Genomic DNA, 27,412 nt, shown 5'->3' on the forward strand with positions numbered 1-27,412 from the left:
TCTTTGACATACTTAGGTTGATCTCTGGTCATTCTATTCTGTTCTAGTGTTCTGTCTTCTTTCATTATTCTTTTTCAAAATTTCCTTGACTAGCCATGCATTTGCCATTTACTTTTATAGATGTGCTTTGTAATATTTTTATCAAGTTCCAAAAACTAAGCTTGGTTTTTGTTTGAAATTGCATTCAATTGATAACTGAAACACAATTGTCATTTTAACAGCACTGTGTCTTCCTGTTTAGGGACTGTTATGTTTGTCGTTTTACTTATGTCTCTTGATAAAATTTTACCGTTTTTTGTTGTTTTGTTTTTAATACAGAGCCTTCATATTAGCCATTGAAGTTTTGATGTTATTTTTTGCCTTGTGTTCTGCTTATCCCTTAACTATTTTATTCTGACTTTTTTCATGTCTAGAACTTTTTCTTAAGTTAAATCATTCTCTGGATTTAAAATAAAGAAAATATCATTTATGTAGTGCTTTTTATTGCTTTTATTATGTGATTTTTTTCAATTTGAGAAGACTTCTAATGTCTGTAACATGGTCATAGTAGGTAAATTATTTGCTAATGTATTTTAGATTTATAAAAATGTCTGTTTACTTTCAATAGTATTTTTTGGGGGGAGATATCAAAGTACTGATTTTAATATTATTAAAGTCCCTTTTGGAAAAAACAAGAAGTTATTTGGGTAGCTTACAAATTATAATAATAATAATTATTATTATTATTATTTTTTATGAGACGAAGTCTCGCTGTGTCAGCCAGGCTGGAGTGCAGTGACGCCATCTTGGCTCACTGCAGCCTCTGCCTCCCGGGTTCAAGCGATTCTCCTGCCTCAGCCTCCCCAGTAGCTGGGATTACAAGCACCTGCCACCATGCCTAGCTAATTTTTTTTTTTTTTTTGAGACGGAGTCTTGCTTTGTTGCCCAGGCTGGAGTGCAGTGGCGCGATCTCGGCTCACTGCAAGCTCCGCCTCCCGGGTTGACGCCATTCTCCTGCCTTAGCCTCCCGAGTAGCTGGGACTACCGGCGCCTATCACCATGCCCGGCTAATTTTTGTATTTTTAGTAGAGACAGGGTTTCACCATGTTGGTCAGGCTGATCTCAAACTCCTGACCTGAGGTGATCCACCCGCCTTGGCCTCCCAAAGTGCTGGCATTACAGGCATGAGCCACCGCACCCCGCCCAAATTATTTTTAATCCGGCATGTTTTTTAAAGAGAAAAATCCAAACTAATAAAGGAAGAAACTTGAATGTTAAAGATTTTTTAAAATCAGTTCAAAAAACGTAACATTTGAGTTCTTTGGTTTTTAATTTATGGCCCTGTGGAGTGTTAAAGCCATTTTAGAAGCTAATATAATTGTTTTGTGAATTTATATTTTGGGAATAAATAACTGTAAGTTGCTTTTAATCCTCACTGTATAACAATTTATAAATATTAGAGAAATAAATAATTGGATTGTCAAAGAATAACGTTTAAGATTAGTGCTATAAATATTAAACACTTTCCCTGACACCCCAAGACTGGATTGATCTGCCTTTCTCTGTTTCTGTAGCATCTTCAACATTAATGTGAACCACACTCTGTTGTAATTTCTTGTTTTACTGTCTTCCTTTCCAGTAGACTATGAGCTCCATGAGGACAAGGACAGTCTCTGCTTTTTCACCAGTATATTTCTATCCTTTAGCACCATGTCTTACACATGGAATGGGGCTTAGATAATAACTATGAACATAATAAGTATAGAAACCATCATATGAGGTATTGTTGATACTAGTGGATGTTTTGAGTTACTAAAAAATGTTCCTAAACAAAATTAATTGTCTCTAAACAGGGAGGGAGGCATAAGAGAATAATAACAAACACACAAACTTTTTTCCTCATGCATCAGAAATGTTTGTTTTTCAAGCTCATGTATGTATGAAGTGTGACTTCATTTTATAACTTTTCTTAGAAAATGTAAACTACCAGTTTGGGTACCCTGGAGAGCAGGAAACTTTACCTAATTTTGAACCCCATGCTCTGATAAATTAAAGGGGAAGGGAGAGAGCAATCCAGGAAGGTGAGATACTTGAAAATCAGATCATAAAAGCAGTTTACTGAGAGAAGATCTTTATTAGAACACTGTCATGTAGTAGTGGAAACAGGCTTGCTTTTTGTTTGTTCATTTTCATTTTTGTGGTACTGGGAGAGGGAACCAGGATTTATTAATGAGGTTTTAAAAGGATTGTGAATTTTGGCTATCAGGTGAAATGTGCTGCCTTTAGAAGGTTTCATGTCAATGAAGATTATTTGATTTTGGATGAAGTTCCTTCAGGATACTGTGGGAGAAGGCCTGCGTTGTGTTGTGTAGTCAATAGTCTTCATGTTTTGTTGGAACTCCAGAATTTTGCTTAGTTTCAAGGTCCTTGGAGGAAGTTTGATGGGTAGAGCTCTTGGGCTCCTTTTCTGCCTTCAACCAAAGCAGCTGCTTTGAATTGTTTTACAGGGTAGAATTTCAAAAAGACTTCAAATGGTGGAGAAAGGATTTGGTGTGTAAAAAAATCACTTAGGCTAAATCTCTGAAGTTCCCATCTGAGCCCAAGCCTTTAGGAATTTGCAGTATTTGTTCAATTTCCTTGTCTTTTTTTGTGATCTTTCATGTTTGAGATTACAGAATTACTGATAGTACAGAATTGCCAAGTAGAATGTTTATAACTAACAGTACTATCTAAAAAAGCAGTATAGTGGTGATTTAATTCATAAAAGTCAGTTGTATTCAATATATGCTCTCCTACAATATGATTAAGTATCAAAAACAAGGACAATGACTAATGTATTTTCTTAGAATATATATGTGCTTAAGTTTTAGCTATTAGCACTTGTTTTTAAATTAAATAAGGACAATATTTGCTTATTTCGAAGTGTATTCCTTCAGAACAATACTAGTAAATAAGTTAGGGCATTATTAACCAGGGTTTGACAGACGAAAGATTGCAGGTTTTCTAGCTTAGTGACTGGTGCTAGATTTCCTGGGTTTGACTCCTGGTTTCCATTTAACACTGTGGCAAGTTCTTGTACCATCCCATGCTTCAGTTTCCTAATATGTAAAGCAGGGAGAACAATAAATCCATCTCAGAGCTATTATAAGGATTAAATGAGTTAATACGAGTAAAACCCTTAGAACAGTGCCTGACACACAGTAAGCGCTCAGTAAATATTTGTTATTCTGTTTTACCTGTGATGCATTCATTCATTCTGTAAGTGTTGAGTGCCAGTTCATTCAATAAACGTTCATTTTATCCCTTTGCTAGTGACTGACATTGAAACAAAGATGAATTAAGAGAATGTTGTTGCCTTTAACAAGCTGTTATGTGAATGGACCAACAAAACAAGTATAAAAGGAACTATAGGACAGTATGTAATGTTTGGGGATCCAGGGTGCTTTGTTAAAACTAAGTGCTTGAGTCGGACCTTTCATAGATGGGTCGTATTTCAAAAAGTAAGGTCAGAAAAGGTGTTCTGGGCAGAAGGAGCTAGAGCAATTGATGACTTCAGAGACATTGGCAGTGGGAGATGACTAGAGTATGGTGTGGAGAATGGACAGAGCTGAAGCATAGCTCCAAATGTGAAGCATTGAAACATTCACTAAGCTGCAGTCAATAATTTAAAAGTTTTTTAGTAGGAAAGATAGGAGTTCAATTCACCAATAGTATTTAGGATGGGATGAGTCAGAGAGCCTAGAAGTAGGAATGTTTATTAGATTATTAGGATGACCTAGGCATGAGAAGAGTTGTTATGTTTGATGTAGATATGTTTGAAGTAATGGAGGGTGATCCTGTTTTGAAACAATCCATTGGAAATACCAATGTAACTGTATTCCACTGGGAACCAAATTGTAGATTTGGGAATTGCCATGATGATGTTCATACGTATGTGATTGAATGTGCTTGAGGGAAAGAAAGCAAGGCTAAAATTTGGATTTTCTTTTTTTTTTGCCTTTTTTAGAAGTAGCCAAAACAAAGCCACGTCACGCCATGAAACGGAAGCGGACAGCAGATAAATCCACTAGTACAAGTGATCCTGTGATCGAGGATGACCATGTGCAGGTAGAGAAAAAACCCTCACTTACCTTTATCACAGTCTAGCCCAGTTCCTAAATAATGCACATAAACTAAAGTTTGTATCTTTATATAGTTTCTAATTTTTCTGCTTGTAGGTTCTTGTATTAAAATCCAAGAATCTTGTTGGAGTCACTATGACCAATTGTGGAATCACAGATCTAGTGCTAAAAGACTGTCCGAAGATGATGTTCATCCATGGTATGTATTTGGGCCCATATTATACAAGAGTATCATGAATGAGTTAAAAGAATTAGGAACTCATAAATACTGTAATAGCATTACTGTCTTATTTTCTTAAAGGAAATATTGTGTTGGGTTATCTTTAGTTCTGCCTTTGTTCTAGTTCTCAAATTATTACTCCATAGTATTTCTGAGCATCATATATAGAAACTTGGTTCATCTTTTAAAATAGCCTGTCTCCAAAAGATAATTACTGCCTGATCTGGCAGAGTAAATAACAGCCTGCACAGGCTTTGGAGTCAGATAGACCTCAGCTTGATTGCTGGCTTGGTCATTTACTAGCTGTGTGACTTGGGCATGGTTTTTGAGGGAAGCAGCGATTGGGCCTCAAGTGTATAACTGCTCTGTATTTGATTGAGATGATTAATTGTGTCTTTACTTTGTGGCCCATTATCATTAATCCAAGCCCCTTTTTCTTTTTAGTCTCATGTCCCTCATTGTTAATCTCATCTGCTCCCACCATCTACACTCGTGTATTAAATATATTAAATATATATCTTTCCAGTGCACCTTTTATGTCTTTCTTTATATATGTGTCTGTCTCAAACATAGGGCATTAGTTTTATGCTTTCTTAAAATTTTAGTTACATAGTGTATCCTTTAATTGATCTATTAATTTTACCTTTTTTATTCAAAATTATATTTTAGATATCCATCCATGTAAAATTATGAAGATCTGACTTATTTACTTGCCTTGGGCAAGTTATATAATTTTCTGTCTTCATTTTTTTCAATCTGTAAGCCGTGCATAATTATGCTTAACTCATAAAGCATTTGTGAAAGTTAAATGCAGTGATGGATTTAAATGTTAAATGTTTGTGTATGTGCATGTATACAGGCACACCTCAGAGACACTGCAGGTTTGGTTCTAGACCACCATAATAAAAGGAATATCACAAAGTGAATCATAAGAATTTTTTTATTTTCCAGCACACATAAAAGTTACATTTATACTATAGTCTATTATATGTGAAGTAGCATTGTATTTTTTTTAAAAACTTTACGTGCCTTAATTTAAAAACACTTCATTGGCCAGGCACGGTGGCTCACGCCTGTAATCCCAGCACTTTGGGAGGCTCTGGCAGGTGGATCACCTGAGACCAGGAGTTCGAGACCAGCCTGGCCAACATGGCGAAACTCCGTCTCTACTAAAAATACAAAAATTAGCCAGGCGTGGTGGCTCATGCCTGTAACCCCAGCTACTTGGGAGGCTGAGGCAGGAGAATCACTTGAACACAGGAGGTGGAGGTTGCAGTGAGCCAAGATCACGCCACTGCACTCCAGCCTGGGCAACAAAGCAAGACTCTCTCTCAAAAAAATAAAATAAAATAAAATAAAAACATTTTATTATTCAGAGATGCTAACAATCACCTGAACCTTTAGTGAGTCATAATCTTTTTGCTGGTGGAGAGTATTGCCTGAATGTTGAGGGCCTTGCCTTGGGTTAGGCTTTGGCTTAGGGAATGTTGTGGCTGGTTTGATTTGTCTAGACCACTCAAACTTTCTCCATATCAGCAATAAGGCTGTTTTGCTTTCTTATCATTTGTGGGTTCACTGGAATAGCACTTTTAATTTCTTTCGAGAACTCTTCCTTGGTGTTCACAACTTGGCTAACTGGCGCAAGAGACCTAGCTTTTGACCTATCTCAGCTTTCAACGTGACTTCCTCACCAAGCTTAATCATTGCTATATTTTTATTTAAGGTGAGATTTGTGGCCGGGCGCAGTGCTTCACGCCTGTAATCCCAGCACTTTGGAAGGCCAAGGTGGGCGGATCACGAGGTCAGGAGATCGAGACCATCCTGGCTAACACGGTGAAACCCCGTCTCACTAAAAATACAAAAAATTAGCCGGGCATGGTGGCGGGTGCCTGTAGTCCCAGCTACTAGGGAGGCTGAGGCAGGAGAATGGCATGAACCCAGTAGGCGGGGCTTGCAGTGAGCCGAGACTGCGCAGCTGCACCCCAGTCTGGGTGACAGATCAAGACTCCATCTCAAAAAAATAAATAAAAAAATAAAGTGAGATTTGTGACTCTTCCTTTTACTTGAACACTTAGAGGCCATTGTAGTGTTATTAATTGGCCTAATTTCAACATCATTATATTCCAGGGAGTAGGGAGACCTGAGGAAAGGGAGAGAGACAGGGGAACAGCCTGTTGGGAGAGCAGTCAGGACACACACAACATTTATTAAGTTCACTTATATTGGTGCAGTTTGTGGCACCCCACAATTAAAATAGTAATATCAGAGATCATTGATCACAGACCACCATAATGGATAAAATAATAATGAAAAAGTTTTAAATACTGCAAGAATTATTAAAATGTAACACAAAGACTCAAAGGGAGCACGTGCTAACTAAAAAAATGGCACCAGTAGACGCTCAATTCATGGTTGCCACAGACCTTGTGTAAACAGTGCAATGTCTGTGAAGCACAATAAAGTGCAATAAAATGAGAAATGCCTGTATATGTATATATATACATGACATATGCACACACCCACACACACAGTACAGGGTCTGACCTCTAGTAATGCCTAGTGATGTTAATTTGTATTATGTTAGTACACGTTGAGCATCTCTAATCTAAAGATCAGAAAGCCCAAGTGCTTAAAAATTCAAAACTTTCTGAGCACTAACATGATGCTCAAAGGAAATATTCATTGGAGCAGCATTTCAGATTTCAGATTTTTTTGATTAGGGTAAGTATATAATGCAAATACTCCAAAATTTGAAGAAAAATCTGAAATCTAAAACACTTCTGGTCCCAAGCATTTCAGATAAAGGTTAGTCAACCTGTATTGCCAAAAAATATTAAGAGGTCTATTTTGTTTTATATATCCTACCATATTAGTAGTAAACAAAGAAATCCCGTTAAAAGGTATTTACCAAACATATTGTCATAAACTGAGGAGAACCCAAGAAAGGAGAGATGAAACTGAGATTCAAGCACTACTTCTCCTCTGAATTCTACAAAAGTTCAGACCTTGGGGACTCCAGACTCTATTGTTTACTCTGAAGTAGTAGTAGTTTTCTCTATCCCAGCCAATGTGGTCTTTGGTCCTAAAACATCTTAAATTACTATCTCCTATTGGAGTTTCCTTTTACAGTAGAGAACACAGGCTCTTCAAAAGCTCAGAGATTGTAACAGTAGGGGTACTCACCCTAGCCTTACAGTAGCACTGGAAGAACTTTCATTCTGTCAGTACCTACACCCTTTGAGCTCTGAGAATGTAAAACTCAATCTTCAGACTCTGCCAGTTGGCATCTCGTTCCATTCCTTTCTCTACTCTGAGCTCTCCGAGAATCTGACTAGTTTTCTTCTTTTTACTTTGATGATTCCTCCTGTACCTTCTCTAACCTAATGATGGATCACACAGCCTCAGGCCCAACCTTCTCCCCTTTAAACCAAATTGTTTGGCTCAGCTTATCGTGGTGAGAGGATCTTAGCTTAGTCTGTAGGTAGTGGCTAAGTTAATGACAGAGGAGATGATTAAATGAGATTAGAACTGACCTTAGTCATGTCTGATTTTATAGCTAAGAACCACTGGATCCTTACTGTCATCTAGCGCTCTCCTTTCCTCTGTTGCTGTCCTCAACACCAGTTCCCCTTCTTTCCACCAAGTCACAAAAGGAGAAAATGAACGTGAGAGGCGGGAGTCTCTCTCAGTGTTTAAATGTCAAGTTAGTTACATTAGATTGCACAAGACGATGATGACATTTGGGTCAAGGATGTTACAGATGTCTGTGAAATGTTAAGATCAGACAAATGAGCCTGTGGTTTTATAATCTTTTCCATTTGATCTCTCTCAAGTTGGACCTGGTTGAAATCTGCAGTGAAAATTGGACCAGGTTGAAATTTGAGATTAAAAAAAGAGAAGGAAATATTTTTCTGAAGTTGGTATACTAGTTCAGTTAAATGTGTTTATTATATCAAAATTACTTTTTTCTGACTTCATGTTTTATATGTCAAACAGAAAAACTAATCATGTTTTAGATGAGCATTTCAATAGAACTTTAATGTTCTGTGTCTACACTGTTCAGTATTATGGTAACCACTAACCACATGGCTACTAGATTGGACTGAATAGCTTTAGACCAAAGTATCCAAATGTGTTTCTGGGTCTTTTTTTTCAAGGTTCTGCTTTTACATTTGTGACAGGAATTAAAATCCAACTCTGCTCATTCCTGAGAGTGAATGTAAGGTAACATAGGTGAATTATTTCAGGTCTGACTATTGACTATAAAAATGTATAATAGTTATTCATTTTTTAAATAAATATTTCCTAAACAGTTTCTGTCTGGGCAAGTCATTTTCTGAGACTTGGTTTTCTTAACAGTAAAATCTTAGAAAAAGGCATTTAATGCCCCTTCTACCTTCTTTTGAATTGAACAGAACCACATTTTCAAATTTTTTTGTTAACTGCCATTTGTACTCTATGATATTATTTGACCTCTGTTAAAGATGTTTGTTACTGCAGTATTTTGTGCCAACAAAAATTAGGCCATCTCTCCAAAGATGATATGTATGGAGCTTACCATTGTTTTCATTTTGTAGCTACCAGGTGCAGGGTACTAAAACATTTAAAGGTAGAAAATGCACCAATTGTAAACCGATTTGACTATGCACAGTGCAAGAAACTGAACATGGATCAGGTACTAGACCAGATACTAAGAATGCCACCCGAGAGAAACCGCATCATATACCTACGCCCAATGCAGCAGGTAACGAGCTTTGCTTCTTTCCGATGATACACATATTGTGGTGTTTTTCTTTTTCTTTTTCTTGTTAGTCTTTAGCCTTTTGGATTTGGCATTCATTCACTTGCCCAACCTACAGTAATGATATTTTAGTTTTTACAGGTTATGTATGATACAGGGAGTTGTTATTTAACAGGTTTTTATACTTATTAAAAGTTACCTGTGGTTTAAGAGCACAGTCTCTGGTTCAGACTGCCTGATTAAATTTCTGGCTGTCTGACCTGTAGCAGATTATTTGACTTCGATGTCTTAGTTTCTTCATCTGTAAAATTAGAATAATAATGATATACCCAGGATTATTGTGATATTTAATATATGTGAAACTCTAAAACAGGTGCTAGTATATAGTAAGCCATCATATAACTACTATTAGTGTCATTATCATTATTAAGAGTATATTGTATATAAGGTTCTGTGCTTAATGCCAAAAGAGGGTTTAAAGGAAATTTTAAATGCCTCTTTGTAATCAGTGTGTAAGCCTGGCCTCAAAAGAGTCAGTTCATCATATTGTCAAGTGTCTCAAAACTTACAATATGCTGGGTGCAAATAAAAACACAACACATGATCCTTCCCCCAAGGAGTTTGCCTTCCCAAAAAGGAGACAAACACTTATGCCACTCAGATGGCCGAGTGAGATTTCATAACTAGAGATGGGGGAGGGCATGCCATGAGAAAAAAGCAATGTTATCAAAGGCTCCTAGAAGACAAGAAAATGCATTCTCTCTTAAAGACTGGGCAGCAGTCTCATTTGAATAGGGTATATGTTACTACACATTCACAGTTCTATAATGCAGTCAGTACTTAATAAAGGACATACACAGAAGTGGATTCTGAGTTGACTGACATCATTTATCTCAATCAGGATTCTCTGGTTTAGTAGGCATTCAAATATAACAGTGAGATATAAATTGCTAAGTTCCCTAGACAGAAGAATTTGCAAAATTATTCCCAGCGTGACAGACTGTTTTCAGGTCTGAATGTGACTATTTGATTTTCAAATCAGCCAGAGATTTCAAAACTGAAGGTCCATGGAAAGATTGTTCAAGCTCTAGGAGAGAGATTTCTAAGGCGTTCTGTTTGTTGAAGACATCTCTTTATGATGTCTTCCACAGGTGGACACTCTAACTTTGGAGCAGAAGCTATTTAGTGGTCCCTACCCCTATCACATCTGTATTATCCATGAATTCAGTAACCCTCCCAATGTCCGGAATAAGGTGCGCATTCGCAGCTGGATGGACACTATAGCAAACATCAATCAGTAAGTAACTCTGTGGCCCTTAAAGGCCTTTTGAGTCATTTCTCATAGCAGGGACTCCCAGAAGCAAATCCCAATTTTTCTTTATTTTAAATGATTCCATCTAAGCTTTTCAAACAAGCTTATCCTGAAGTTAACGTAAGTGAGAAACTGAGGGAAATGAGGACTTAAAACTAAAAAGCATATGTATATATTTATGATCTTTAAAACTCAGATAAAAATTACAAGAACAGATTGCACATGTACTTGTAACATTATTTAGCCTTGGGGCATGAAAAAGAGATCAACTTGAAGAAGATCTTAAGACTATGATATTTTATATCATCAGAAAATTTGACTTTTATAAATTTGTTATATAAATGTTGCATTAAGCACCTTTTGTGTAGAAGACATATGCTTAGAAAGTGACTTTCTTTCCCTGATATGATTTTGAAGATAGTGAAGAAAGTAGTTTTGACCTGACTACACTTGGATTCTCTAGTTTGAGTGTATCTTACTTCTGTTAGGTATTTAATGTTTTGTTTGAGATGTTCGGTAGAATCTGTGTCTGAAACAGTTTTGATGGTTCCTTCCTACCCGACACTAATTATTTCCAGTTTTGTAATTTTTACTTAATTTTTCCTGTTGCTTCCAGAGAGCTCATTAAATATGAATTCTTCCCTGAAGCCACTCGAAGTGAAGAAGACTTAAAGAAATACCCCAAGTACCCCTGGGGGAGAGAAATCTATACTTTAGAAGGTGAGTATTTACAAATGTTTAGAAAGTTAAATAGCCTGTGCAGTACTTACCTCTGTAATCCCAGCGACTCAGGAGGCTGAGGTGGGAGGATCGCTTGAGCCCAAGAGTTCAAGACCAGCCTGGGAAACAAAACCTGGCCCTTTCTCATTCACGGATGAATGAATGATCCATCAATCAATTAGTCAAACTGGTTTGGGCTTACAGCAAGCAGTAACCCAAATGTAGAGAATTACACTTTTTTAAAAAAGAAAGTTAAATAGCTATTAACTAGATGACCGAACATGCCTTAGGGAAGATATGAATGGGGGTCTTACAGTTCTTCAAAATATGGATGATTTTAATACCTGCAAGAAGTGGGAGCCAGATGAAGATTGCTTTGCCTGTATGAGTCTTTACTATTTCTAGGACAATCAGAACCAGTGATGAAACATAAAACGTAAACAAAAATTACAAATTACTTTAGTTTGATAGCTGGAAATGATTTGAGGACACCTGACTCACTCTCTTTATTTTATATTTTACATTCTGCTTACAAAATACTGCAGAATTTGGCTCTGTCAGCACTCCCACGCCAGTTAGCAATGTTACATTTGTCTTTTAGGTGTTGTGGATGGAGCTCCATATTCCATGATTTCTGACTTCCCTTGGCTGAGGTCATTACGAGCTGCAGAGCCCAACAGCTTCGCTCGATACGACTTTGAAGACGATGAAGAAAGTAATTATGACCTGACTTGACATCTATTCTCTAGTTTAAGTATAGCCTACTGTGTTACATACTTAATATCTTTTTGTGAGTTAGGAGCAGTGCAGTGTTAAATGGTTTCCCATAGAAATAATTTGTATTTACTCACTTCAAAACAGTTCTTTATTTGTGCAGTAGATGTTCAGTGGACTTACTAGGGATATATAAAGGCTGGTAGAAAGGATTCCTTTAGACAGATTTTCCTACAAGATTTTTGTATTACCTAAATATTTATAATCTTATTATTAAATAACTCTTCAACTATACTGTTTCAAAATTGTTCCAATTGTATTATTCTCCTGCTAGTTATGAGCTGCTTATTGTGTGGAAACTTATAATTTAGGTGTAGAAATTTGGGGAGAAATTTTTGAATGTAGTTTCTCTAAGTGGTAGCATACTTGAATATTTATTGTTAACCAAAGGTTTTTTAAAAATACTTTATAAGGAAATGGATTTTATGAACTACATGTGCATGTGTCTGACTTGCCTTTGGTGCAGTATTTTTACCTTGAGACTTTAAGCATGTATGCTGTCTTAGGCATCAAACATAAGAACAAACTGGTGGTGACCCATTCCTTGACCTATTCATGCCTCAGTTACATTATAGTGCAGTATATGGGAATATCCTGTGGACCAGCTTATCAGTGATTTTCCAAATGATTCTGATTATCATATGTATCTCTCCTTTTATTTCTAATTTCAAAGGCACTATCTATGCTCCTAGAAGGAAAGGACAGCTGTCTGCAGACATCTGTATGGAAACAATAGGAGAGGAAATTTCAGAGATGCGTCAGATGAAGAAGGGTGTATTTCAGCGAGTAGTGGCAATTTTTATCCACTATTGTGATGTCAATGGAGAGCCAGTTGAAGATGACTACATTTAATTGGTCCCTCCTCCTTTCCAGCTATTTTGTCAGAAAGCAAGTAGGGCCATCCAGCTGCCAGAGTGCTCCACAGGGACTTGAGGCATGCAGTTGGGAGGTCCTGGCTCGGTTTGCTATGTAGGGAATATATAAGGAACATCGAAATTGTATACAAAGATTTGTACATAAAAAATATACAAAGACGCTTCCTAAAGTACCAACTTTATATCATATGTTTATACAATTTAATTTAAAAATTCATTTTAAGGAAGACAGATAATTTGAAAGACTTTTGTTTTTCTTGACTTAATTCATGAAGTATCATTTTTTGACTGAGTCTCCATTTACTTCATTCTTAATGATTATTGTCATCCCTTTAAATCTGTGCCTTTTTCTTCTTGAGCGAAGCTATTTGAGTAAACCTGTTGAAGAGTGTTTGTGTCTTGTGTGCTTTTTTGTTGTTATTAAAACACCAACTAAACCTTATAGTCAAGACAAGGCTCTATGTTTCTGTACAAAGCTGTAGTTCTTTCTTAGTATTATAGTTGCCATGTTTCTTAAAATCAAGTAAAAAGACTTATGAGCTTAAAAAAAAGTGAGTTTGAGAGGGAAATGGAAAAGTTTCCAGAGTATTTCTAGTAATTTATTTCCACATTGAATTGTGTATATGCTTTATCTTGAATGTAAAATAAAAGTTTATTAAAAACTTTTCTCTTGCCTTGGACCTGAATCCCTCTTTTTAAAGAAGAGTAGCAAATACTGCACAGAAAAGCAGTGTATATATAGAGTTGTATCTAAGTAAGATTCCAGTGTAATCCAATTTCTGATCTCAAAGTTTTTAGCTACAAGATGTTCAACTCACATAACTTTTTTGTTTGTTTGTTTTGGTTTGGTTTTTTTTTTTGAGACGGAGTTTCACTCTTGTTGCCCAGGCTGGAGTGCAATGGCATGATCTCGGCTCACTGCAACCTCTGCCTCCCGGGTTCGAGTGATGCTCCTGTCTCAGCCTCCGGAGTAGCTGGGATTATAGGCACCCGCCACTATGCCTAGCTAATTTTTGGTATTTTTTAGTAAAGGCAGGGTTTCACCATGTTGGCCAGGCTGGTCTGGAACTCCTGATCTCAGGTGATCTGCCTGCCTCAGCCTCCCACAGTACTAGGATTACAGGCAGAGCCCTTTAAGGCAATACTGGGAACAGCAGAATTTTCCAAACTTCTTGTCATCAGGAGATGGCCTTTCTCCCCTTTCAAGGTGAGGAATTAATTGCCCTGATAAGGCAGTGATATACATAGTATTACAGTGTCAAGAGTCGTCAGCAAAAGCTTTAACACCTGCAGAGTCATGGCTTTGTCACTTGCCAGCCAAGTGACCTCAGCAAATTACTTAAACTGAAGGCCTGTGGAACATTTTTATAAATTTTCTCTAGACATGAAATTATGGTCAAAGGTGTAAAGTTTCTTTGAGGTTTGTTCAGCCCCTTCATTTACAAGAGCTTAATTGAAGCCCAAGGGGAAAAATTGCTCACTCATGATTAGGACCTGTTTTTAGGCTAGGTAGGACAATAATCCCAATTTCTGATTCCCACTAGGCTGCCTCTGTTTTTCGTGACAGAAATACAAGGATGCCAGCAAGTTTTTCTAACACAAAATATTCCACGTTAATCAGTGTCTTTCCTTAACGTTCTCTTTTTTCCTAGGCTCTAAAAATTCTCATTACATTAGGAAGAGTGATTCAATTGGGTACTTCATTCTATTGTCTCCTTATTACATTATTTTTAACTCAGCTAACTTATAATTAAACAAGTGTGTTTCACTATACAGATTACAAGTGTGGTAAGAGGCAGGAAATACAGAATATCCTAGATATTTCAAAATAATGTGGGATTCCCAACCATGAGCGAAGACAATCTAACTCTAGGTTTTCATTGTAACCTGTTAACCAAATTATCTAAATAATGCTTACATTAGCCACAAGAGGCCGCTGCTTTGTAATTTTTGGCTTAGTCATGTCTTTGTCTAACCTAACCTAAACTGTTAGATCAGTGGAAGTACAGCTGGCAGCGCTAAAATCATTCAAAAGATGCTAAGACTGGAATAGCTGAAAAAAAATCTGGAAGATGCCAACTACAATAGTCACTCAGTGAATATATATATAATATGAAGGGCTGGAGAGTGATTGCTCTACAGCAAGGGTCAGCAAACTCTATATAGGTCCAAATAGTAAATATTTTAGGCTCAATGGGCCACATTCTCTGTGGCAACTGCACAACTATTGTGAAAGTCATAGATGATATAAACGAATGGGCATGGCTGTGTTGCAATAAAACTTTATGGACACAAATTTCAATTTCACGTAATTTTCACATGTCACAAAATAAAACTTTCCGCAGCCATTTACTAAAGTAAAACACCATCCTGAAGGCTCATAGACCAGATTTGGCCTCCAGGCCACGGTTTGGCCACACCTGCCATAGAGAACTGAGATATCCTATTCATTCATTTAATTATATCACCAGCTGTTGGTGCAGTGCAGTGCCTGGCACATTTTTTAAAGGCTTTAAAAATACTGCATGGATGATATATGACAATATCAGTGAGAGAATTGTGTCTCATTGCCAGGTGTGTAGGTCTAACAGTCTCCCTAAATAATAGCTAGTACCACAATTCTTACAGGGACTTCATATGTAGAATCTGAAGACCTGAGTTCAGTTTTTGACTTCCTCAAACAACTGATGGGAGAGCTGGAGATGGTTGGAACCCCTACCCTTCAGCCTCAGTTTTCTTTTCTGTCAAATGGTAACAACTAACAATATAACCACCCACCCCATAGGGCAGTGGTTAGTTTCCAATAGGAGCCGCCAATAAACTGGACAGTGTGATGCCAGTGGAGGTAGTATTGCTTCCAGTATAATTTCTTTTATTATCAAAAGAAGTTTGGGTGTCGCCCAGGCTGGAGTGCAGTGGCACGATCTCAGCTTACTGCAACCTCTGCCTCCTGGTTCAAGCGATTCTCCTGCCTCAGCCTCTCAAGTAGTTGGGATTATAGGCACCCGCCACCATGCCAGGCTAATTTTTGTATTTTCAGTAGAGATGGGGTTTTGCCATGTTGACCAGTCTGGTCTCAGACTCCTGACCTCAGGTGATCCACCCGCTCGGCCTCCCAAAGTGATGGGATTACAGGCATGAGCCACCGCGCCCAGCCAAGTTTGGTTTTGTTTGTTTTTTGGGGGGGGGGGGGGCGGGGGGGCGGGTGCTGTGTGGGGTTTTTTTGGACTCATCTTTCCATAACCTGTTCCTCATACCATATTCCAGGATAGTAGGAAACAGAACTGGTGAGGCTGTTGAGAAAGAGGAAATCATGACAGTATGAAAGCTAGCATTTTTAAAAGTGATCATTACTAAGTGCTTTCCATACCTCCTGCAATAACACTTTAAATGTATGATCAATATGTTCCTACTTTACTGGTGAGAAAACTCGGTTTTAGGAGGTTACATAACTTGCTCAAAAGCACACATCTAGGAATTGATGGGAGCAGGATGCTGTCAAAGGATGACATCCTGCAGGATGAGTCCAAAGCCTGTGCAACTTGGGCAGTTTCTTGGTCCTTCATAATGAGAGGAGGCCCATATAAGGGTGGGCCTGCCCTAATAGGGAAACTGCCAAGTCAACTTACTGCTGCCACTTAAATTGAAACCACTCCAGCTATGTTTAGCACAGTCCCAGAAAAACAGAGGCTGATTTTCTGATGCGGGAGATGTCCCATTTACACATGGGAGGCAGGTAGAATGCAAAAGAACACTGCAATCCATACAATGTCTATAGCACGAAATGGATACGCAGCAGCTAAAAATACTATATGTGTTAATGTGAAATGATGTTTAGAGTACACTGTTGAAAAGGCAAGTAGCAGATTATTATATACCAACATCATTTTATTTACATATAGGAAAAAAAGCCATATGTTATACATGTACATTTATACATATGTAAATGCATAGAAAATTACATTTGAATTACATAAGCCAAGTGAAAAAAGCATTTACTTCTGGGGAGGGGGGTAGCATTGAGTTGGAGTCAAGGGGTATTTTGTTGTATGTATTAATATATATAACAAGAAATTTTTACAGTGGAAATGGATTACATAAATACATCATTTATGTAACCTATTATTTATATAGTCTAAAAATGTATAATTTATATATTTAGAAATAAAAAACTTAAGAAGGAAGCACTTTGTTAGAATTGAGAAATCTGAATGTTTTCAGTCCTGACTTCAGCCTCATATCAGCTCTTGTTCTTGGACAAATCACTTTCCCTGACAAAGTCTTTCCTCTTCTATAAAATGAAGTCAACAATCCCTCTTTATATGCTGTTATGAGAGACTTAGAGATCTTATAAAAGTGCAGAGAAACTGCACAAAGCTTGCAATGGTAGGCTGATGCTTAATGAGACCAATGGGAGCATATCCAAATAGTGTTCCAGGTTCCGACCAAGAAATATGGGGAAAGCAAACTGCCTTTTTCAGGGGCCACTCCTACTATGAGCAGCCTCCCTGATGGCCTGGAATATAAAGGACCAATGCTTTCTTTGACTCACATCTTGTTCTCACGGTCTATTGCTGGTTATTCAGTAATCCCAGGTTGCTGAATACTAGACAGACTATAAAAGATCAGTGCAGAGGGCCTTTCCTGTTGATCAATAATTTACCAGAGTCTTCCATGGTTTAAAGATGGAAGTTGAGGCTCAGGGAGAGGAAGCAAGAGCAAAGGAAAACAAGCAAATGAGTGGCAGAGTTCAAACTGGAATAGGCATGTCCAGAGTTCCTCTTCGGGTCCCAGGCTGATGTGGAAAGGAAAATTCTTAAGCAACATTGTTCATTGCTCTCTCCTAGCAGTGTCTAACAGGTGAAGGTGGAATACATACATCCCCATAATGACCACAGTTGCACATGCTTAGGACTGTGGGCCTCATTTAGAATAAGACTGCCTGGGTTTGCATTTCAAATCCACACTTCCCAGGTCTGCTACCTTGAGCTAGTCGCCAGATGTCTCAGCTGAGGTTTGCTCAGCTGTAAAGTGGGGGTAATTTTCATACTAATCTTGTAAGGATTTCATAAGGATTAAATGAAATAGTCCATATAAAGCACTGAACACAATGCCTAGCAGAAAAAAAGCTCATTAAATGTCAGTTTCTCTTATTGCTATTTTATTATTATTTTTATTAACAAAGATATAGATCTGGGGCAAACTGAAAGAAAAGGGAAAGAAGGAGAAACCTAATCTGAATCCACTATAACAGTAGTTAAAAATGTATGCAGTTTCTTATCCCTTCTCTCCATGTTTCCAAAAGTGTAGAATGCAGCTTGTAGCTAAATCACAATAACTCCTAAAGCTTGGAAGCTCCTCTTTTGTAAATTCTCTTTTGACCCTCCCAATTAACTGAAAGAGCCCCACGCAAGAGGTAGGGCATTTCTAACAACTCTCCAATATTCACTTGTCTCCCTTTTAAATACAGAAACAGAGGTTGCACTTTGATCACTGGCATCTAGTTAAAACTCATTAGCCTTTTTTTCTATTTTGAGTCCTGATATAATGTTCCCTTCAAAAATAAATTTAGGTAAGTGAAAACTTGAATGGACTTAAATAAGGATATTAAATAGGTAACAGAACAGGCAGAACACATTTGATAAAAATCCTAACAGTGGCCCTCAGATGACCCTGTTGGAGCACTTACAACAATCTTACAAACTCAGAAATTATCTCTATTTTGTAGATGAGACAGGTGAAGTTAAGTGTTGGGTAAGGCCCAAAGCAATGCGTTGTTCATGCTTAGGACTTCAAATCCATTCCTGAATTGTTTGACTTCAAACCAAATATTCAGCCTCAGTTTTCTAAATTAGATGGAAAAGAGATTACAAATTTTGGCCAGAAGAGGTAAACTCATTAGTCTTTTTTTCCTTCCTAGACTAGATGTTACAAGATTTTGACCACAGCAAAGTGAAGAGACAAAAAGAGAGGAGTGACAATGTTTTCTCACCAAAGAGAGATCCAATACCAAAGAGATAAGTGGGTAGACAGCACAGCACCAAGAAGACATTATTTTTGTTCTTGCTTGAAGACAATATTAAAGGCAATGTAGTTATATCCACTCCCCAGCCCCTCCCTAGGTCCCCTCCCTCATCCACCCCATGCCCACCCCCCCCCCCACTCTCCAGCTAGACGGCAATTTGCATCAGGACAGAGCAAGTTAGCAGCACGAAGTGGAAATGTTGGCAAGACAAGAGGGTGGGGCCTCAGAAGGAAAAGGTTTTTTTACAAGCATATACTTGGGTATCAGTTGAAGAAGTTGGATTTTATTTCTTTTGCTTTCTAGCAGTTAATGGTGAAGGCTAGAATGGTGCATCCCTCTCTAGTTTCAGAGCTGAAGAGTCTTGCAGCCTGGAGAGTCAAGTGGAGAGGAGGCACAGTGAACTTCCTTTCTCCCAGACATGGGGATAGTCTGATTGCAGCATTTATCAACCCCAGTGATTGTCAAGGCCAATCTGGCAGACATGTCTGCAGCACATCATCCTCTGCCTCAGATGCTTCTCTTCTTGACATGGCAGGCTTCCTGGAAGAGGGTGGCCTTCTTAGAGAAGAGGGCAAGGTATACGTCTCCTCCTTCCTTGGACAAGCTATAAGTCTTCTCCTTCTGAGTCTTTCATACACATGCTAAATTACCTGGATTCCTAGACAAGGCTAGTAGCTGCTCACACAGAACAAGTCTGGCCCTGTCCTGTAAACCACCAATGTTGGCATTTGAGGAATCACTCACAGCATCCCAGCCCTAGTCCAAAGTGGTAGCAAAGCAAGCTTGTAAGGCTCTCCTCTGCAAAGGAGACCAGTTTCTTGACAATGACAAGGAGTACTATTCTTGCAATTGCTGTCTTTTCCCTGGTCCAGGGTGCCTGTGACCTCTACAGACACCAATCATGGGCTGGCTCACAAGCACATCTAGAGAGTTAAGAAGAGTCCTGTGATGTAGTGAGATCTCATTTTCCTCCCTATGTTGTAATCTTTGTGTCTCTATTGAATCCAAGTTCCCATTTAATATGGAAGACCTGCCACTGAGAAATAATATTTTACATAAGCAGATATGCTTACTAAGCTCCTGGGAAAGAAATATTTCATAAGGGAGAAATCCTACTGTAGTTATGTATATGTGTATGCATGTATGTATTAAGTAGTAGATCCTGCCAACAATGATGGCATTAAACAAAAGTTTACCAGCTACCTCAAAGCGCTATTATCTGGTTCTTATTATCCCTGTTTTAGTCCTTCCCTAAGAAATGCTTTGTTGTTGGAGGGGAAGAGAGCCATTTTCAGAAAGGAGAACTGTGGACTTCCAAATTCACTAATCTTTGCTTTTTCCATGAAAAAGAGAAGAAAGAGAATCCACTCTGAGGAGGGATGGGTATTAATGCTCAACACAGGGAGGTCCCATCAGTGTGGTGACCAACCTTCCTTAGTTTGCCCGGGACCATGGAGTTTCCTGGGATAAGGGACTTGAATGTTAAAACCAGAAGGATGATCACCCTAGTCTCCTCTGTGGCGTCTGACTATCCCTTCTCACCATACCTGGGCACAGAAAGAAAAGAGAGGGCTGGCTAATGGGTTCTACCTTCATGGAAGAAATAAGGGTTAAGGAGGCAATTGTGGCATCTGATGTCAGTTAGGAAGAAGAAGGATCAATAGACCAAGTAGAAGGGCAAAGAGAACTTGTGAGGTTTAAACTCCTGGCACATCTTTATCTTGCTGTTAAACTCCTGGCACGTCCTCAATCAGAAGTGTGTTACATATCAACCTCAACATCGCCCACATGCCCTGTTCCCTTTGTCTCACTAAGGGAGGACCAGTAATAAATCCTTTCAATAGGGTTTTAAAAAATCAGCTCTGCAGCCAAAAGAAAGGCAGTTTTAAAGATTTGCCCTCAGACCCTCAAGCTGAGTATATAATTTACCCCAAGATGAAGGAAGATGGTGATTGCTTTGACTGAGAAAAAGAAGCATCTCCATAGGTATTTCGAGAGGATAAGATGCTGATAAATGTGAAGAAAAGTCAGTTTCCCTCCCAGACTCTGGGTTATAAGGTCATTCTCAATCAACATTCTCAGGAAAGAAGTAAGATCCTTTTCCCATTGCCATAGAAATGAAATGAATTCCTAATGACCTAAACATAAATATGCCAATAAGAAAATGCCAACTTTAAACACACATGTGTGCATGCACGCACACACATCAGACGAGCTGCAAAGATGCCTTTTAGTAATGGCTCTGAAGCCAAAACCTAAGTGGAATCTCCAAAACCTATTCCCAAGTAGGAAAAGAAGGAAAATATTCATGGCTATAAGCCAAAAATCTTGACACTTCACTTGTCACTATGTCAATGCTTCTAGATAGACATATTGGCATTGATATCAACCTAACTTTATTAGAAGAACCATGATTAATTCACCCACCAAAGCATGTCCAGAAGAAGATGGCCACAAAGGAGAGGAAACTTGAGATGTTTCAGTTTATAAAAAAAACTGAAAGGCATGGTGACAGATTACTCTCTTCCAGTATTTAAGGGCTGTCACAGGAAAGTGGGGGCTAACTGCATGGAAGTTGGAGCAGCAACAGGTTTGTGTTCCAAGAAAGGAAAGAAATTCCTTATAATGAGAGCTTCTCCAAAATAAAAGGGCCTGAATTAGGAGGTAGTGAGCTCCTGTCCCTGGAGGTGTATAAGCAGAGATTGACCAACTTTCAGGGGTGCAATAGAAGATGCTACTCCTGCTTTGCGTGGGAGGCTGAATCTGACGATGCCTGAAGTTTCTTCACAACTCTGAGACCCTCAAGGCTCTGGCCTCAGCTACCCCCCAACACTGTCCTCCATGTACCTCCTCTGGGCTCTCAGCCCCTACTGCCTCATGCCTCACTGGTGGTGATGAGGATCAGGAGTGATGCCAGGGTGACCTGTTCATGCAAACATGAATGCGAATGAATGGCTAAGTTGTGAGCCATGTCCTCAATCAGAAGCATGATTCCAGGGATTCTGGGTCATTGTGTATGGGCAGTTTCTCAAGTTCCTGATGATGTCCCCTGTGCAGAACGGTGTACCTAGAAAGGAAGGAAAGAAGGCATGAGAATTCAACAGGCATGCTTCAACTGCACCAAAGTCAAGAGCACTCCTACTCTTGACTTCCTTTCTTTGCATACTTCTGAGGGTATGGTGAAGTGGGAGTGGGGGTGGGGTGATACTTCATAGAGATAGAAAACCAAATGAACTGCACCCAGATTACTCATATTAAATGTGGAGAAACAGTCCTGGAGGAAACGACAGGCCTAGGAGTGCATAGGGGGTAAGTGGCAGAGCTGGGACAAGAACCCAGATTTCTTACTGCCAACAAAGCCTGGGGTTCTTGTGTCACTCATCAGAATGAACCCTATGTACCACCTCAAGCTGTACCTGAATATGCTACGTCCTATCTACCAGGGATAGTTTTGGGTTCTGACTGCTGATTGAGATGAATAAACCACTCAGAGCCTGAAATACAACGTAACTGTATTTGTTACTTTCATTCCTTTTGGTGCCATTTGGAACAGGAAATCAATTAGATGAATCAAACAGCAAGTTGACACTAAGCATCACAGTGAAATTTACTACTTGACAAGTGTTTATTATTTTTCTGCAGTATCATACAATTGCACTCAATATCTTAATTGCCTTTAAATGCATCTCAATTGCAGGCGAGTCTCATCATCAGTTACCCAGATTCCAGCATCTGGCAGCCATTCCTATGAAATTTCTACAGATTTTAGAAGCATGTTCACCACTCATTTCTCTGAGGCCAGTGTCAAGCACTTTCAGTGAGACAAACAAACAAATACCAGTCAGCTATTTGGCATCATATGTTGACAAAACAACTTGGTGGTAGTTTCTCATGACTTACATTGATGCTTTGCTTTGAATTACAATAATTTATTGTTGATTTGTATTGACAAATTGGTTTGTACTAAGCCCTCTCCATAAATTACTTTATTTAATCCCCATAATTGCCCTATGAGATAGTATCATTTTCATTTTACATGTGAGCAAAATAACGCATAGTCAAGTTTAGTGATGCCCATGGGAATATAGGTCATACATGAAGACACATCCAATCAAACCCACTCTAGCTCATGCCAATACCCATGTGTTTAACCGGTTCTCACATAGTCCATGCACTAGGTATAAGTCTAGAAAAGTGGTTCTCAGCAGAGAGCATTTTGTCCCCCAGGGGCCATTTTGCAGCATTTTTGGTTGTCACTGAAGAGGTAGTTCTACTGGCACCTAGCGGGTAGGGACCGGGGATGCTGATCAATGTTGTACGATACATAGCACAGCCTCCCATAACAAAGAATTATCTGGCCCAAAATGTCAACAGTGCCAGGATTGAGAAACCCCAATCTACAATAACTAGTCCCTTTAGCTGGCTAGAAGCAGGTGTGGATTGAAGAACAGGGCCTCAGTGAAGGGCATGAGTCCGAGTTCTCACAGAATCGTCCACCGCAGCTGTTGTTGAGAGAGAGCTAAGCCAAGGGGATGTGACATACAGAACCAAAGCATCCGCTACTACTTGCCAGATAGGTCAGTGTTAAGAAGAATAAAATGGGAAAAGAGATAGAAAGGGCCAGATCAGCCACTATTAACTAGGGTGGCCAGGAAAGGTCCCAGTGAGATATGCAAGACCTTAGGGAAGCTAGAGTCCCAGCTAGTGAGTCGTAGATGCTCAGCCTCCAAACCATGCCTTGCATACTTGGCTTTGCCATTCTGCAAACCAAATGTCTGCTTTGTTGGCTGGCTTCTTGTCCAGCTCCATGAACACAGGGTGTCACAGGGGAGTGGAAGCTGGAGGAAGGAAAGGGGCTCACTCCTGTGAGCTTTCTGTCTGCTGTGGTTCCTATACACGTCATTCCTGGAATGCTTCTTTACCCCAGCAGAGGCAGTGCTTTTCTGGAGCAGCATCTGAGTCCAGGTTAGTCTAACTCTTGCAGAACCAGCCTTACAGCAGCCCCTCAGAAACATCAGGTTCATCTGGACAGTCCCTCTTTCTCAAAGGTCTAAATTTCTGCTCAGTAGGGTCCCTATTCTAAGTGTCTAAGTTTTTGTGATTATTTTATCTATTTTCTCAGCCCTAGAGCTAGTAGTTGCTCCCTGCAGTTGCTAACTCCATAATACTTCAGAGCATTCTTTCAGTGTTAACGACTATATGCCTAGTTAGCAATATTTTATGTTAAAATGGTGTTTAAATACTCAGGCCGTTTCTGTCTCCTGACCGAGCCCTGTGAGATATAGTGAGAAACTGAGGCATGTGCCTATCTGGGCAAATAACATTCTAGGTAGAGGGAACAGCAGATGCAAAGGTCCTGAGGTTCGATCCTGCCTGGCATATCTGAAGAACCTCAAGGATGCAGCCGGTTGAGGCAGAAAGAGTAAGGGGAGGAATGAAAGGAGTTGACGTCAGCAAGGCAGCCAGGGCCAAGCGGGCGGGGGTGGGCTTGAAAATCCCTATAAGGCTCTGGCTTTTACTACATGTGAGGGGTCTGAGCAGAGCACCAACATGGTCTGAATGGCCTCTCAGCAGACTCCCTCTGGATGCTCTATTGTGAATATATGGGATGGAGGTAGGGTGTGGACAGTGAGACCAATTAGGAGTTTACAGCAATAATCCAGGTGAGAGAAGACAGTGACTTGGTCCAGGAAGTAGCTGTAAAGGTGGTGAGGAATGGTCAGACTCTGGATATAGAAATATAACTCCCAGTAGCCATTTTCTGATGTATTTAATTCTGCAAAAGGTTTAGCCTTCACAACTTTTCTCAGGCCCTGTCATGTGTGGTTATTTCCCTTTGCCTTGTCTTGTCAGCTAGAGGGCTGCGTTATGCAGAATAGTAACCATGACCCTCACTTGAGTCAGGCAGACCTAGTTCCCATTCAGGCTCTACCACTTGCCAGCTTTGTGACATTTGACAACTTATTTAATCTCTCTATGCATCACTTTCTATACCTCTGTAACTCAGGGTAATGATACCTACCACATAGCTTTGCTCTGTGGATTAAATAACATAATGTAAGAAAAACATTAACACAGAGTCTGCCACATAGTAGAAGCTCAATATGTTGAAGCTAAAATTATTTTTTTTACTTTTTAATCTTAATTTTACTATTTTATTGAGATTAAAAAGTACCACTTACCAACTTTGTGACATTTGGCAAGTTATTTAATCTCTCTATACCTCACTTTGCTCCTCTGCATTGAATGAAGAGTATGTAATGATAATGATGATAATGATAATGATGATGATGATGTACACATAGCCTTAATGGCTTAGAAATATTTTTCTCTTTTATTTCCTTTATGGATGAAACTTAACTGGCCTCAAGATATAGAAGCCTCCCTGACTTTGCCTTTCCCTTCTCCCTTATCAGAATCACAAAGCCCTCTTTTGGCAAATATCCGTACTAAAGCAACACCAATTGATTTCCCTATCAACGGACTCCTTTTATAATCACAGTTGCTCTGCAGGCCAGGCAAGGCAGGTGATAAGACTGGTATTATACAGAGGCGAGAAGTGAGGCTCACAGCAGCTGAATGAGTCTCCTGAGTGTCATGACGGGTGAGCGCAGGCCTGGCCAGGACCAAGGTCAGGAACCCCTTCCCCATTGCTCTTGCCCCTGAGCAGCATTGCTTAATAACTTATGTATGAGTCTTCAAACAAGGGCTCAGGACCAAACAGCCCTAGGAAATGGGGCTACGCTTTAGTATCTGAGGTGCAGGGATATCCCTGAAGTGGATGTTTGTGCAGGAGAAAACTGAATGACAATACTAAGAAAGCATATGCAGCTCAATTTATTAAGACATTAGGATGTGTGCCAGGTACCATTTTTGGAAGTTACATACCTTATTTCATGTATACAATTTACTTTTTATACTCACTAAGTGGCAGGTGCTCTACTTAGACTGTTCTTACAGATTAGAAAACTGAGGCTCAGAGCAGTTACCCAGTTTATCTAAGGTTACAACGGGCATGGTGCCCGTGCCCTTAACCTCAGAACACACTCCTGAACCTTTGCCCTGTTCTATGGCTAATAGATCACTTTCACTGGCAGGCAATGACACCTTCTCCTACACTGAGTTCGCATGAAAAAGGTATCCTAGTTGAGAAGGCAACCAGACATCTGTGACCACGTAAAAAGATGTACTGCCGTGGAATGCAGGCAACCTCTACAGCAGCCTGCTTTTCACACGTCTCTCCTCATAAGCATCTGTTTCTCATGTGCTAATGAGTCACTTGTCAGGAATAACTAGAAAAGAAGTGTGGGAATGGAGTGGATATTCCAAATGGAGGTTTCCTTTCTCCAGAGGGCAGCTGAAAGGCAACAGCTCTCTGCGGATATGAGAGTAAGCAGATGGGCACGTTTTCCAGTTACAGTTGATCGTTGAACAGTGTAGGAGTTAGGGTTGCTGATCCCCTGTGCAGTTGAAAAATCTGCATATAAGTTTTGATTCCCCCAAAACTTAAATACTGGTAGTTTACTGTTGACTGAAAGCCTTACTGATAACATAGTCAGTTAATGCATATTTTGTACTTATAATAAAGTAAGCTACGGAAAATGTTATTAAGAAAATCATAAAGAAGAGAGCATATATTTACTATTTGTAATGTGGAAGTGGACCATCATAAAAGTTGTCATCCTCAGCATCTTCACACTGAGGAGGCTGAGGAGGAGGAGGATGAAGAGGGGGGTTGGTCTTCCTGTCTCAGGGGTGGCAGAGGCTGAAGAAAATCCATGCGTAAGTGGACCCAGACGGTTCAAACCCATGTTGTTCAAGGCTCAACTGTACAACATTTGAGTGGTTCCTCTCACCATGGTACGGTGACTGATAGACACAGGAAGGAGGAACTAGTCCAAGCTTTCCTTGGCAGGAGTCTAGCAGAGGACAGCACATCCCAACTGGAGTCTGGCTTATAAAGACATACCCTGGGTTTCAGTATTCCCAAGTCTCCATGATTCAAGCACATATTTTTAAGTTGGTATTTTCACTTTGGTAATAAATAAATAATAGGAGCAGATCTGGGGTCACCTGGTTGGCCACCTTATAAACTTACATTGCCTTGTGAATTCAGAGCTCACAGTTGCGTTCATGTCCACTCCGCTGTTGCTGGCTAACTTCATGCACTGTCTCTAACTGGAGTGTGCAAACCTCCAGCAGTCTGTAGGCCCATTCTAAACATCCTCAATTTGGGAAATATTGAGAGAAAAGAAAGCACAGGGTACTGCAGGCAAACCGAATAGCATTCAAATCCCAAATTACCATCTACTAGTCATGAGGCATGGTCAAATAAGTTACTCCCACCTCCTTGACACCTTTGTTGTGAAAGTGAACATCTACAAATGCCTTAACAGAAGGGCTGGACACACAATGGATGCAGTAATCTTCACTGGTAAGTAAGACGAGATTCAGAAAATGTGAGTTTCCTAGGGTCAAAGAAATAAATAAATCCGGAATAGTTAAGAATACAGGTTCTTGAGGCAGAATGCCTTGGTTCAATTCCTGGCTCTGCCATTTACTAATTCTGTGAATTATCACAAATGTTCTGGCTTGTTGTAGACATTAAATGAGATAATGCACATATAATGTTTATTGGAATAGTG

General features: G+C 39.4%; 2 protein-coding genes across 11 annotated transcripts in view; one reads left to right on the plus strand and one right to left on the minus strand.

The window, feature by feature from the left end:
- The window catches only part of FBXO38 (F-box protein 38), an 80,763-nt gene extending 67,355 nt beyond the window's left edge, over positions 1–13,408 (plus strand). For all 10 annotated transcript variants that reach the window (XM_055112766.2, XM_055112768.2, XM_055112770.2 and 7 more), the window contains 7 exons: positions 3,986–4,086; positions 4,197–4,299; positions 8,898–9,064; positions 10,213–10,358; positions 10,990–11,093; positions 11,695–11,808; positions 12,541–13,408. In XM_055112766.2, the coding sequence (XP_054968741.1) occupies positions 3,986–4,086; positions 4,197–4,299; positions 8,898–9,064; positions 10,213–10,358; positions 10,990–11,093; positions 11,695–11,808; positions 12,541–12,719 (914 nt within the window). In that variant the 3' untranslated portion in view covers positions 12,720–13,408. The remainder of the gene's footprint in view (positions 1–3,985; positions 4,087–4,196; positions 4,300–8,897; positions 9,065–10,212; positions 10,359–10,989; positions 11,094–11,694; positions 11,809–12,540) is intronic.
- A 5,509-nt stretch (positions 13,409–18,917) lies between these two features.
- The window catches only part of HTR4 (5-hydroxytryptamine receptor 4), a 329,389-nt gene continuing 320,894 nt past the window's right edge, over positions 18,918–27,412 (minus strand). The window contains exon 7 of the mRNA XM_055112774.2: positions 18,918–21,834. Coding sequence (XP_054968749.2) covers positions 21,747–21,834 — 88 coding nt within the window. The 3' untranslated portion in view covers positions 18,918–21,746. The remainder of the gene's footprint in view (positions 21,835–27,412) is intronic.

Source organism: Pan paniscus, chromosome 4 (assembly GCF_029289425.2).
Source record: "Pan paniscus chromosome 4, NHGRI_mPanPan1-v2.0_pri, whole genome shotgun sequence".
In the NCBI taxonomy this organism is placed as follows: domain Eukaryota; kingdom Metazoa; phylum Chordata; class Mammalia; order Primates; family Hominidae; genus Pan; species Pan paniscus.